At 45.3% G+C, this 15,000-nt stretch overlaps 1 protein-coding gene across 1 annotated transcript; it reads left to right on the forward strand.

Annotated features, from left to right (window-relative positions):
• Positions 1 to 6: 6 nt before the first annotated feature.
• Positions 7 to 7,625, forward strand: LOC115204569 (transcription elongation factor SPT6-like). The gene is made up of 11 exons (XM_029770231.1): positions 7 to 36; positions 180 to 375; positions 1,362 to 1,507; positions 2,424 to 2,516; positions 2,667 to 2,780; positions 3,481 to 3,605; positions 4,220 to 4,332; positions 5,778 to 5,855; positions 6,034 to 6,221; positions 6,510 to 6,751; positions 7,086 to 7,625. The coding sequence occupies exons 2-11, from the start codon at positions 186 to 188 to the stop codon at positions 7,273 to 7,275; spliced, it is 1,479 nt and encodes a 492-aa protein (XP_029626091.1). The 5' UTR covers positions 7 to 36; positions 180 to 185; the 3' UTR covers positions 7,276 to 7,625.
• Positions 7,626 to 15,000: the final 7,375 nt, after the last annotated feature.

Here is a 15,000-nt window from a genome sequence, read left to right on the forward strand (position 1 = left end):
GACAAGGTGGTCAAACACCCTGAGGAGAGGGTGAAGGTGAGACACAGGCATGCCATACACAGTCTCACTGTCTCACTGCTCTCTGTCTCTCTTCAGGACTCCATCTGTTGGTGACTGAAGTTGTTTCAGCTATTTCAGTACCTGTACAAGTGTTGACCTAACTCCTCCTCCTCTCCCAGGTGGGTATGACGGTACACTGTCGCATCATGAAGATTGACATTGAGAAGTTCAACGTGGACCTGACGTGTCGTACGTCTGACCTCATGGATAAGAACAACGAGTGGAAGCTCCCTAAAGACAGTTACTACGACTTTGACACGGAGACAGAGGACACCAAGACAGAGGAGGAACGCAAGAAGAAACAGCAGAGAACTAGTTAGTACACAGCCAGTAAACAGTATTATATAGAGAACCAGTTAGTAAACAGCCAGTAAACAGTATTATACAGAAAACCAGTTAGTAAACAGCCAGTAAACAGTATTATACAGAGAACCAGTTAGTAAACAGCCAGTAAACAGTATTATATAGAGAACCAGTTAGTAAACAGCCAGTAAACAGTATTATATAGAGAACCAGTTAGTTATACAGCCAGTAAACAGTATTATATAGAGAACCAGTTAGTAAACAGCCAGTAAACAGTATTATACAGAAAACCAGTTAGTAAACAGCCAGTAAACAGTATTATACAGAGAACTAATTAGTTATACAGTCAGTAAACAGTATTATATAGAGAACCAGTTAGTATACAGCCAGTAAACAGTATTATACAGAGAACTAGTTAGTTATACAGTCAGTAAACAGTATTATATAGAGAACCAGTTAGTAAACAGTATTATACAGAGAACCAGTTAGTAAACAGCCAGTAAACAGTATTATACAGAGAACCAGTTAGTTATATAGCCAGTAAACAGTATTATACAGAGAACCAGTTAGTTATACAGCCAGTAAACAGTATTATATAGAGAATCAGTTAGTAAACAGTATTATACAGAGAACCAGTTAGTTATACAGCCAGTAAACAGTATTATACAGAGAACCAGTTAGTTATACAGCCAGTAAGCAGTATTATATAGAGAACCAGTTAGTTATACAGCCAGTAAGCAGTATTATATAGAGAACCAGTTAGTAAACAGCCAGTAAACAGTATTATACAGAGAACCAGTTACTATACTGGGTCAGGGTCAGGGCTGAAACATGTTTATATTAAAACTTCGTTAACAAAACTAGACTTCAATGTTCTTTCTTAACGTTATTCTTCTGTTTCTCACTTTCCTCTCCTCCCTCTCCTCCCTCTTTCTTTTCCATCCTCCCTCTCTTTCCTCCCTCCGTTCACCCTCTTGCCCCCTCTCTTCTCTCTCCAGCCTATATAAAACGTGTGATCGCACACCCATCCTTCCACAACATCAACTTCAAGCAGGCTGAGAAGATGATGGAGTCCATGGACCAGGGAGATGTTGTTATCAGGCCAAGCAGCAAGGGAGAGAACCACCTCACTGTCACCTGGAAGGTATGGCGGGATAGAGGGAGGGGGTGATAGGTCAGGGAGACGTTGTCACGTGGAAGGTATGGCGGGATAGAGGGAGGGGGTGATAGGTCAGGGAGACGTTGTCACGTGGAAGGTATGGCGGGATAGAGGGAGGGGGTGATAGGTCAGGGAGACGTTGTCACGTGGAAGGTATGGCGGGATAGAGGGAGGGGGTGATAGGTCAGGGAGACGTTGTCACGTGGAAGGTATGGCGGGATAGAGGGAGGGGGTGATAGGTCAGGGAGACGTTGTCACGTGGAAGGTATGGCGGGATAGAGGGAGGGGGTGATAGGTCAGGGAGACGTTGTCACCTGGAAGGTATGGCGGGATAGAGGGAGGGGGTGATAGGTCAGGGAGACGTTGTCACCTGGAAGGTATGGCGGGATAGAGGGAGGGGGTGATAGGTCAGGGAGACGTTGTCACGTGGAAGGTATGGCGGGATAGAGGGAGGGGGTGATAGGTCAGGGAGACGTTGTCACGGGGAAGGGGCGTAGATGGGTGCATAACCCCCCACAGTAAAATAGTGCCCTGATAGGTTACTGTATAAAACACAGGTCAACCCTCCATCTGGAGAGCTACTGGCTATGCAGGCTTTTGATCTAACCCTGCTCAAACACCAGTCAGCTTATCAAGGTCCTGTTGGAACAGCAGATTTGTTTTACAATGTTGTGTGTCCGAGCAGGGCTGGACCAAAAGCCTGCAAGCCCAGTAGCTCTCCTGGAATCTCCTGGAGGGAGGTTGGCCAACCTGCAACATTTCAATTACAACCAAATACTGTTCGTCTTTATAAAATAATTCCCTCATTCAAGGAACCGTTAATGTCGTGGTGTGGGTGGGTGTGTTGACTGACAGGATGATGAATTTGTTGTCAGATGCTAATCAGATGTGTTATGTGTAGGTAGCTGACGGCATCTACCAGCACGTTGATGTGAGAGAGGAGGGCAAGGAGAATGCCTTCAGCCTGGGACACACACTCTGGATCAACACTGAGGTGAGGACCGTGTGTGAGAGATGGGTTGTCCACATGCCTGTTCCACAACTCAAACTAATCTCCCTCCTCCTCTCTCTCTCTGTCTCTCTCTGTCCCTCATCTCTCCCTTTCTCTCTCTGTCCCTCATCTCTCCCATTTTTCTCTCTCTAGGAGTTTGAGGATCTTGATGAGATCACAGCTCGTTATATTCAGCCAATGGCAGCGTTCGCTCGTGACCTGCTGGGACACAAGTACTTCCAGGACTGTAACGGAGGGGACAGGAAGGTACGGGGGGTGGGGGAATAATGGAGGGGACAGGAAGGTACGGGGGGTGGGGGGAATAATGGGGGGGACATGAAAGTACGGGGGGAATAACGGAGGGGACAGGAGAATAACGGAGGGGACAGGAGAATAACGGAGGGGACAGGAGAATAACGGAGGGGATAGGAAAGTACGGGGGAGAATAACGGAGGGGATAGGAAGGTACGGGGGGAGAATAACGGAGGGGATAGGAAGGTACGGGGGGTGAATAACGGAGGGGATAGGAAGGTACGGGGGGAGAATAACGGAGGGGATAGGAAGGTACGGGGGGTGAATAACGGAGGGGATAGGAAGGTACGGGGGGGAGAATAACGGAGGGGATAGGAAGGTACGGGGGAGAATAACGGAGGGGATAGGAAGGTACGGGGGGGAGAATAACGGAGGGGATAGGAAAGTACGGGGGAGAATAACGGAGGGGATAGGAAAGTACGGGGGGATGTTGTCTTAACCACAGAATGTGACACTTACAGAAGTATTTTGATTCACCTCAAGTCTCCTACAGAATATTTGTTTTTACAAAGAAAATAACCTCCTTCCTGTTTAGAAAACATGTTTGATCTCTCCAGTGACATTAGTTTCTCTATTATTCTCTTTATTTATAGAGCTACATATCTACTTTCTATTCATTCCCTCATCACCCTGTCTCTTCCTGTCTGTCTGGTAGAAAATGGAGGAGTTGTTGATCAGGTCTAAGAAGGAGAAGCCTACGTTCATCCCCTACTTTGTCTCAGCCTGTAAAGACCTGCCAGGGAAGTTCATACTGGGATACCAGCCTCGTGGCAAACCACGGTGAGTTACCATGACTACAGCTAACTAACCCCTAACCACGGTGAGTTACCATGACTACAGCTAACTAACCCCTAACCACGGTGAGTTACCATGACTACAGCTAACTAACCCCTAACCACGGTGAGTTACCATGACTACAGCTAACTAACCCCTAACCACGGTGAGTTACCATGACTACAGCTAACTAACCCCTAACCACGATGAGTTACCATGACTACAGCTAACTAACCCCTAACCACGGTGAGTTACCATGACTACACCTAACTAACCCCTAACCACGGTGAGTTACCATGACTACACCTAACTAACTCCTAACCACGGTGAGTTACCATGACTACAGCTAACTAACCCCTAACCACGATGAGTTACCATGACTACAGCTAACTAACCCCTAACCACGGTGAGTGGTTGATTCAGAGAAATTCAGAGCAAAATATACAAATAATAACACCAATGAATAAATACACAATGAGTAACAATAACTTCTATACAAATCCTAGAAGGATTGTTCAGTGTTATTGTGTTGACAATGGAATTAGAATGTGTGATAATGACAGAGCTCAGAGCAGTAGAGTTATGGTTAGTTTTGAAGATGTTTTCCTCTGTGTCTGCAGTGTTGAGTATGTGACCATCTCTCCTGACGGCTTCCGGTACCGCTCTCAGATGTTCCCCACCGTTAACGGACTGTTCCGCTGGTTCAAAGACCACTTCCAGGAACCGGTACCAGGTACATACTGCCTGCCCATTGGCTAGAACACCTGTCAATCTCTCTAGACCCGTGTGCCACTGCTGTGCTATGTTGATTAGATTGGTTGGATGTAAAGGTGTTTTTATCTCCTACACAAGTGGTCATCAACCCTTTCTGAGTCAACATCACTTTTGCAGTCAAAAAGCAAGCCGAGATCGACCGCTCATATAATAACTTCAAAAATGTAACATGAACAGTTTTGTAGGAATGCTGTTTGAGCGATAAGCGTAATTCATTATCACAGCAGGCTATATGCCTGGCCTGACAATATTGATCTTCTCAGACCATATTATATATCAAAACTCGAGCTTTGATAACAAAATTGATCAGTTGGTGCAGCATTTGCGAGGCACTGTGTAAATAATTGTCTTTTTTATTTTACTGAACTGATGGTACCTGCATCTGATGGTCATGGTGCTTTCAAGACAACTGGGAACTGGGAACAAACAAGGTCAAATCATGACATCAGTGATCTTCAGGTTGGAAAGTCAGAGCTCTATAAAGTTGGATTGCTGTTCAAAACGATTTTTCCAGGTCGGATCTCGTCCTCGTCCCCCCCCCCCCCCCAGAGTTCCCATTTGTCTTGAAGGCTCGGAAGTCTGATATTTCTGAGTTCCCAGTTGTTTTGAACACAGCATTAGTCTCAGTGGAGGGAGAGAGCAGCAGAGGGTCTGCCTCTCACGGTCTCTGCTCTCTCCTTCCTTTCCTCTGGTTAGACTGACCAGAAAGGGGGAACACAGTCTTCCACCTGGTGGCGAGGCTCGAATCACACCGCATCTGCCTTAGTCAGGCAGAAATTCATGTTCCAATGACCAGAGGAAGTGAAATACTCCTCGATATTAAAATATCCATAACGAGCTTCTATACACTTGGCTATCGATACACTTGGCTACTCATTCATTGCAGCAGTGGAAGTACGGAGAAGCCGTTTTGTAATAGTGTTGATTGAAAACATGAACTCGCTCATAAAAACAGCAGCTCTTTGCTGTATTCTTTGACAGTCTCTCTGTGGTAATGGTTTTACAAGTTATTACATACAGTTAGGCTATGTGTCAAACTTTGCTATGGCCTGGGGTCGTGGAAGCTCTGTAGGCACTGTGATTTGATATCAGATTGGCCACCCCAGTAGGCCCACTTGATTTAGCCACAGATCTCCCGGTCCCCCAGTTTAACTTTTCAGACAACTGAAATGGTTCAAAATGGGAACTTTGCTTACCCGGTGCGCAGGGCTTCTCAAATCAAGCGCACCTCTCGCCAACAGCTCAACATGAATTTAAAAGAAGATCAAGCCTTTATCACAGCCTTTAACGTTGTATTTTCTACAGAAATGTTTGGTGATCGACTAGGAATTTCTTGAAGATCGACCGGTTGGTGCCAACTGTCCTATCCTGTGGTTACAATGTCTGTTTCCTTGTCTCCCTCAGGCATCACCCCCAGCAGTAGCAGTCGAACACGGACACCTGCCTCTGTCAACGCTACACCAGCTAACATCAACATCGCAGGTCAGTCTCTCTCTCACACTCATCCCCATCAAAATGTATCAATCCTAAAGTTGATAAGCATTTTATCCAGTCAAATATCCACTTTAGTAATTCTGGTGGATGTCTGATGCTACTTTAGTGTTAAACTTTTCTTCTCTCTCTCCGTCTCTCTCTCTCCGTCTCTCTCCGTTTCTCTCAGACCTGACGCGAGCGGTCAGCGCTCTCCCACGCAACATGACCTCTCAGATGTTCAGTGCCATCGCCGCGGTGACGGGGCAGGGGCAGGGCCAGAACGCCAACACTACGCCTGCCCAGTGGAACTCCAGCCAATACGGTTACACCGGGGGCAGCAGTGGGGGCGGGGGAGGCAGCTCCTCAGCCTATCACGTGAGTGGATTTTTAGCATTGCTTTACCGATGGTCCAATGGTTTTGTATTGGGGTCAGATGAATGTAACCTCATCCACTGCCAGTGTGTAGCAACCACCTAGGTGATACTAAGGAAGCTTGTTGTGGCAGAAAGATCCATCGTTGGTCTTTGTCACATTGGAGAGATGTGAAGTGAATAATGAGGTGTAGAATGTTCTCTTTCTCTGCTGTTGTTGGCCACAATGAGTAGATAGTGCTTTGTTTTAACCACTTCTCTCTCTCTCTCTCTTCCCTTCCTCTCTCTCCAGGTGTTTGCGACGCCCCAACAGCCGATGGCGACACCCATGATGACCCCCAACTACTCATACACCACCCCCAGCCAGCAGACCATGGGTACCCCGCAGTACCCCTCCTCCACCCCCCAGTCCTCCCACGGACACACACAGAGCAGCCACGGCCACCAGGGCCACAGCAGTCACCAGGGACCCTCGTCCAACACACCCTCATCCTCTTCCTCCTCCAGAGGACGCACTCCGCAGCAGCAGCCTAAGTAAGTTGAGACAGAGAGAGTATTTAAGAGAGAGAGAGAGAGAGACAGATTGTGTGTTTCAGTTGAATGTGTGTAATGAGTCAGTTGATGGAAAATGTTTTTTGAGTAGTTAGGAGTATATAGAATGTCAGAATAATTCTTGAAGAAATGCCTATGTATCCTGGGCTACGGGTCGATCTGGAATGAAGAAGTTGTGTTCTGAATGTTTATAGTGAATATGAGATTAAATACTTGATTGCAGACTTTCAGAGGTGGTGTTGGCTATGGAAAGACTACAACATCCAAACTGGCCTGTACCTAACCCCCCCCGCCCCTACTCTGTCTCCCCCTACAGGTCAAGCGGCAGCACGACGGTGGACTGGGGCAAGGTGGCGGAGCAGTGGCTCCAGGAGAAGGAGGCAGAGAGGAAGAAGCAGAAGACCCCCAGGATGACCCCGCGACCTTCCCCCAGCCCCATGATCCAGAGCACGCCTATGTCAATTGCTGGAGACGCCACGCCGCTTCTGGACGAGATGGACCGATAGGAGAGGCCGGGGGGGCGACTGTATACCCCCCTCCTCCCCAAATATACCCCCCTTACTCTCATCATCTCATCCTTCCATCCATCCGCCTGCCTGCATGCCCCCTCAGACCAGGGTCATACCATTCAGATCCCCCTCTTCTCCCTCTCCTCCCAGCCTACTAAACTAACCCTGTTCCCCCTCTTCTCCCTCTCCTCCCAGCCTACTAAACTAACCCTGTTCCCCCTCTCCTCCCAGCCTACTAAACTAACCCTGTTCCCCCTCTTCTCCCAGCCTACTAAACTAACCCTGCTCCCCCTCTTCTCCCAGCCTACTAAACTAACCCTGTTCCCCCTCTTCTCCCTCTCCTCCCAGCCTACTAAACTAACCCTGTTCCCCCTCTTCTCCCTCTCCTCCCAGCCTACTAAACTAACCCTGCTCCCCCTCTCCTCCCAGCCTACTAAACTAACCCTGTTCCCCCTCTTCTCCCTCTCCTCCCAGCCTACTAAACTAACCCTGCTCCCCCTCTTCTCCCAGCCTACTAAACTAACCCTGCTCCCCCTCTTCTCCCAGCCTACTAAACTAACCCTGCTCCCCCTCTTCTCCCTCTCCTCCCAGCCTACTAAACTAACCCTGTTCCCCCTCTTCTCCCTCTCCTCCCAGCCTACTAAACTAACCCTGTTCCCCCTCTTCTCCCTCTCCTCCCAGCCTACTAAACTAACCCTGTTCCCCCTCTTCTCCCTCTTCTCCCAGCCTACTAAACTAACCCTGCTCCCCCTCTTCTCCCAGCCTACTAAACTAACCCTGCTCCCCCTCTTCTCCCTCTCCTCCCAGCCTACTAAACTAACCCTGTTCCCCCTCTTCTCCCTCTCCTCCCAGCCTACTAAACTAACCCTGCTCCCCCTCTTCTCCCAGCCTACTAAACTAACCCTGCTCCCCCTCTTCTCCCAGCCTACTAAACTAACTCTGCTCCCCCTCTTCTCCCAGCCTACTAAACTAACCCCCCTCTTCTCCCTCTCCTCCCAGCCTACTAAACTAACCCTGCTCCCCCTCTTCTCCCAGCCTACTAAACTAACCCTGTTCCCCCTCTTCTCCCTCTCCTCCCAGCCTACTAAACTAACCCTGCTCCCCCTCTTCTCCCAGCCTACTAAACTAACCCTGCTCCCCCTCTTCTTGTGTCCCATTGGATTCTGTTTCTAGCTACTGTGTATCTAGCCATGTTTCTCTCCCGGCACATCTCTTCCCTTCTTCCGTCTATCCCTCTCTTTCCTCCCTTGATTTTTGCCGGCCACATAGTCCAGTATTTTAGTTAGTTAAGGATATTAACTCTGTATGTCATGCAGGCAAAAATGTCGATACAGACCACCAAACACTTGAAACAAACCACTGACATAGATGTAATAGGACATGGACCTAATGGAGAAATGATTGTTTGGTTGTCATGACAACCTTTGTCCTTTTCTTTTAATAACATGGGGTATGCTATATTTTCTTTTTCCTGTTCGATTTTTTTTTTTAATCTATAAAAAGATTAGGAGATGCTGCCAAAAGCATCTGATTGGTTCGCGGGTTGTCTCCTGCCGTGGTAGGTTGGTAATGTAATGTCCCTTTGGCTGCATAGACCCGCCCCTTGCCCTCCTGGTGATTGGCGGGTTGTGGTGAGAGGCAGCCTAACGAGCGTTTTTCCGAGCCAATCAGGAAGCTTGTCTGCGTTTTTGTATTGATGCATCAAAATGAATAAAGACAATGTTTTCAGTATGAACCCTAACCCTGCACTCCTCACATGGTCTGTCAAACATACACTACCGGTCCAAAGTTTTAGAACACCTACTCATTCAAGTGTTTTTTCTTTATGTTTTACTATTTTCTATATTGTAGAATAATTGTGAAGACCTCAACTATGAAGTAACACATATGGAATCATGTAGTAACCAAAAAATTGTTAAACAAATCAAAATATATTTTGAGATTCTTCAAATAGCCACCCTTTGCCTTAATGACAGCTTTGCACACTCTTGGCATTTTCTCAACTAGCTTCATTAGGTAGTCACCTGGAATGCATTTTAATTAACAGGTGTGCCTTCTTAAAAGTTAATTTGGAGAATTTATTTTCTTCATAATATGTTTGAGCCAATCAGTTGTGTTGTGACAAGGTAGGGGTGGTATACAGAAGATAGCCCTATTTGGTAAAAGACCAAGTCCATATTATGGCAAGAACAGCTCAAATAAGCAAAGAGAAACAACAGTCCATCATTACTTTAAGACATGGAGGTCAGTCAATCCAGAAAATGTCAAGAACATTCTTAAAGTGCAGTCGCAAAAACCATCAGAGCTATGATGCAACTGGATCCCATGAGGACCGCCACAGGAAAGGAAGACCCAGAGTTACCTCTGCTGCAGAGGATAAGTTCATTAGAGTTAACTGCACCTCAGATTGCAGCCCAAATAAATGCTTTACAGAGTTCAAGTAACATACATCTCAACATCAACTGTTCAGAGGAGACTGAATCAGGCCTTCATGGTCAAATTGCTGCAAAGAAACCACTACTAAAGGACACCAATAAGAAGAAGAGACTTGCTTGGGCCAAGAAACATGAGCAATCGACATATCGGTGGAAATGTGTCCTTTGGTCTGGAGTCCACCGTGTCTTTGTGAGACGCGGTGTGGGTGAATGGATGATCTCTGCATGTGTGGTTCCCACCGTAAAGCATGGAGGAGGAGGTGTTATGGTGTGGGGGTGCTTTGCTGGTGACACTGTCTGTGATTTATTTAGAATTCAAGGCACACTTAACCAGCATGGCTACCACAGCATTCTGCAGCGATACACCATCCCATCTGGTTTGGGCTTAGTGGGACTATCATTTGGTTTTTCAACAGGACAATGACCCAGCACACCTCCAGGTTGTGTAAGGGCTATTTTTACCAAGAAGGAGAGTGATGGAGTGCTGCATCAGATGACCCGGCCTCCACAATCACCCAACCTCAACCAAATTGAGATGGTTTGGGATGAGTTGGACCGCAGAGTGAACGAAAATCAGCCATCAAGTGCTCAGCATATGTGGGAACTCCTTCAAGACTGTTGGAAAAGCATTCCAGATGAAGCTGGTTGAGAGAATGCCAATAGTTTGCAAAGCTGTTATCAAGGCAAATGTTGGCTATTTGAATAATCTCAAATATAAAATATATTTTGATTTGTTTAATACTTTTTACATGATTCCATATGTGTTATTTCATAGTTCCGATGTTTTCGCTGTTCTACAACGTAGAAAATAGTAAAAAATTAAGAGAACCCCTTGAATGTGTAGGCATTCTAAAACTTTTGACCGGTAGTGTGTTCACACACACACATGCTTATGAGTCTCTGGTATTGAGAGAAATGTTTGCTATTGAATATGAAGAGCTCTCTCCTTACACTCCATCTTAATATGTGGTGAATGATACCTATGTAATGATGGGAATGATTGAAACCCCAACAACACAGACTGGTGAGATTTACTCTTGTCTACTTGTGTCCAAAACCTACTGGTTTGTTAGTGTTGCCGTCAGTGTACAAACAGAGACAAACTGTAGGTTTTATACAGACGGGGTATGTGGATATAACTCATCTGTCATGTATCTCTTTGGAAGACCAGAGTGAACAGCTAGACTTTGTTCCTGTGTTCTAACCACGGAATAAAAGATTAGTACTACCGGTAACCTTGGTAACTGATACCATGACGACGGCAGAAGTGGACTGAACTAGATTGTAAGAGATGGCAGTATGTTAGGGAGGAACTAGGTTTTAGCCTTGAGCTTTTTGCTTTGCTGTGACAACTTTTTTCCCATGTGAAGGTATTTTTGGTGGTGTAAAGCATCCGCTGGTAGTTTGAAGCATAGGAAGATTTGTTGTGAATTTACTTACGTGTAACTATATATTTTAACGTTTGTGTCTGTGAACTTAGCATTTCTTTGAATCTTTTTGTCCTTGACTTTCAATCATCATGTGAGCATTTACGTCACTCTTGGGTATTCTGACATTTACGTGTAGTCGGTTTTAAATGTGTCCCTCTATTCCAAACTCCTCCCCCCTTAACGTCCACAGATGTCCAAAGAGTGGATATCTGTGATCACTATGGAGATGGTTCCACCTAGCCCCTCAAGATGAGATGTGGAGCTCTAATCTGCCGTATTGCTTTCATCTATCCAGACCTGTGCAGATCTGTGAACTCTAACGGGCTAGTGCTAGGTCCTAAGGGAAGGAGGCTACTGACTAAAATGTCAGTTATGTGAACACATTAGACTTTTGTCTCAGCCACAGATCATCATCATAATAAGGATTAATATCAGTGGTGAAAGGCCATGTGTATTAGTGCTTTCAAAACAACAACAAAAAAGTGAGCTCAAATCATGACGTCTGATCTTCAGGTCGGAAAGTCTGAGCTCTAGAAAGATTGCCAGAGTTTCTGACTTGGAATTCCCAGTTAAATTATCTTTCAAAGCGATTTTTTTCCAGATGGAGCTCGTTTTTTTTTCTCAGAATTTCCAGTTGGCTGAAGTGTGAAGTCTGAGATTTCCGAGTTCCCCAGGGTTTTTTTTTCTTTTTTTTACACAGCATATATCTGCCTGGTGTTACTCAAACACATCACAGTGTTGTATTCTGGGAAATGTGTTTTTGCTGTTGTGACTATTTGCTCTATCGGTATACAGTCACATGGGTTGCTGATATCCAGTTTTGGTCTTTATGTTCTTGAGTGTTCTTAAGGGTTCTAGGGTTACTCCTGGGCTAAAAACCATATTCAATGTAGAATCTCATTTAAAAATGCTCAGGCTGATTATTGCAAATAAGGATTAATCAACCTGAATCAACCTGCCTGGTAAACAATGGTTTACTTCAGGAGTATAGGTTTTATTTAGGGCTTGGAAACTAATTGGTTGACTTGTGGGTTTGTATTTTCTATTTGCAATATTAGATGTTGTACCTTCAGTAAGCCTGTGGTAGTTGGCAGTGGGAGAAGATGACTTGAGGATAGATGAAGGGAAAGGTTTAGCCTCTGTTATTACACTGCTGATACCCTTTTCTACTGGTGATCCCTTTAATAAAAGTGTTTCTGTTATTTACGCCCCAGTCCCCACATTGTGTTATTGAAGTGCTCTGTGTGACTGTTCCATTTATTCCATACAATGAGCCCATCCTCATATATATATATATATATGCCATGACTACATGGAACTCTATTCCACGGCAGCTTACTGACACAAGCAGTAACAAACTTATGGGACAACGGAGACTGTGAAGCAACACAAACATAGGCACAGACACATGCATACAGACACGATAGCATACGTACTATACATACACATAGATTTAGTACTGTACTGTAGATGTGTGGTAGTGGTGGAGTAGGGGCCTGAGGGCACACAGTGTGTTGTGAAATCTGTGAATGTATTGTTTTTTTAAATTGTATAAATTGCCTTAATTTTGCTGGACCCCAGGAAGAGTAGCTGCTGCTTTGGCAGGAACTAATGAGGATCCATAATAAATACAAATAGCTCCTCCCACCAGCCTCCACTGGTACAGTGTTATTACACACACACACACACAAAAACAGGCATTTGCTTCTTTGTGTAGGCCATAGTAATAAACTACCCATTACTCATCTGAAGAGTGAAATCAATCTTTAACAGTGAATTATAGTCATCTACATAGATTTTATAGGACATAAGATATCGCAAATCACATCAAATGTAATACAATCATCAGTATTGAGGCATAAACAGCATTTCAGGATGTGGTAAACCGTAGACCTAAATGTCTGGCCTGCTTCTGCCCTCTTCACAACAGTCTTAATTCAATTTGTCCCGGATCATCAGATGTAAATGAAACATTCTTCTCTCTATCTCTCCCTTTATCTCTCACTCTCCCTCTCTCTCCATCTCTCATTCTCTCTATTGCTCTCACTCTCTCCCCATCTCTCTCTCGTGATTAAACAATCCCTGTATTTTAGGAGCCCTGAGAGTCTATATTGTGGCTGTGGTGTGTTTGGGATGTTGGGAGGTCATGGGAGGCAGCGTACTCATCCCATTAGCAGACCAGACACATGACAGGAGGAGACGGAGGAGGAAAATAAACCAGCCAACACACGGAGGTCTGCATGCCTGTTGCTGCTGACGCCTTCACCTAGAATGCAGGAATCTGTCTGGACAAATCTCAAACGAGAACCAAGCTAACTCAGCGTGTTACTTTAGACCAGAGCTACATTACTTTAGACCAGAGCTACATTTATTGTACCATACTACACTACACAGCATAGGGCTCTGGTGAAGGGGATAGATAAGAGTATTTCCTGGTCCGGTTACATGGTCAGGGAAAACTCAAAGCTATGGGACCTTCACTATCGCCAGTTGTTTATGTAGAGGGTTTTGCGTAAAGGAGCTGCATTAGACCCCAAACCCTGGTTTTGTGATTATAGAGGTTTCTTCCAGTCCACGTGCTTCACCTATTTCTCTTAAGCTGCTTTAAAGACCATGTAAGTTTAGCCTATTTCTCTTTATGACCATGTAAAAAAGACTGCGAACGCAATCTGTTATCCATGGATTGATGTTGGATTGATGGGGATAAATGCAATTGCTGTTGCTGTTACTTCTTCTCTCGGTCAGCTGACAGTCCATGGAATTGAAATCGTCCTCACTGAGACAACACTTTCACATTGTATAAACACACAGATGCATTATTGTGTTCTGACATTCAGTCTCCCATACTTCAGTATTCAGAGTTGTTTTGCGGGAATTGAGTGTAACAGTATTAATCTCATCTTCCCATGTGGTCATCCTCAGTGTGTTGTGTTGTCCTGTGTAGTGTTGTCCTGTGTTGTCCTGTGTAGTGTTGTCCTGTGTAGTGTTGTCCTGTGTAGTGTTGTCCTACGTTGTCCTGTGTAGTGTTGTCCTGTGTAGTGTTGTCCTACGTTGTCCTGTGTAGTGTTGTCCTGTGTAGTGTTATGTGTTGTGTTGTCCTGTGTAGTGTTATGTGTAGTGTTGTCCTGTGTAGTGTTGTCCTGTGTTGTCTTGTGTAGTGTTGTCCTGTGTAGTGTTGTCCTGTGTAGTGTTGTCCTGTGTAGTGTTGTCCTATGTAGTGTTGTCCTGTGAAGTGTTGTCCTGTGTAGTGTTGTCCTGTGTAGTGTTGTCCTGTGTAGTGTTGTCCTGTGTAGTGTTATGTGTAGTGTTGTCCTGTGTAGTGTTGTCCTGTGTAGTGTTGTCCTGTGTAGTGTTGTCCTGTGTAGTGTTGTCCTATGTAGTGTTGTCCTGTGTAGTGTTGTCCTACGTTGTCCTGTGTAGTGTTGTCCTGTGTAGTGTTGTCCTACGTTGTCCTGTGTAGTGTTGTCCTGTGTAGTGTTGTCCTGTGAAGTGTTGTCCTGTGTAGTGTTATGTGTTGTGTTGTACTGTGTAGTGTTATGTGTAGTGTTGTCCTGTGTAGTGTTGTCCTGTGTAGTGTTGTCCTGTGTAGTGTTGTCCTGTGTTGTCCTGTGTAGTGTTGTCCTGTGTAGTGTTGTCCTATGTAGTGTTGTCCTGTGTAGTGTTGTCCTGTGAAGTGTTGTCCTGTGTAGTGTTGTCCTGTGTAGTGTTGTCCTGTGTTGTCCTGTGTAGTGTTGTCCTGTGTAGTGTTGTCCTATGTAGTGTTGTCCTGTGTAGTGTTGTCCTGTGTTGTCCTGTGTAGTGTTGTCCAGTGTAGTGTTGTCCTGTGTAGTGTTGTCCTGTGTAGTGTTGTCCTGTGT

Source organism: Salmo trutta, chromosome 12, assembly GCF_901001165.1.
Source record: "Salmo trutta chromosome 12, fSalTru1.1, whole genome shotgun sequence".
Classification (NCBI taxonomy): Eukaryota; Metazoa; Chordata; class Actinopteri; order Salmoniformes; family Salmonidae; genus Salmo; species Salmo trutta.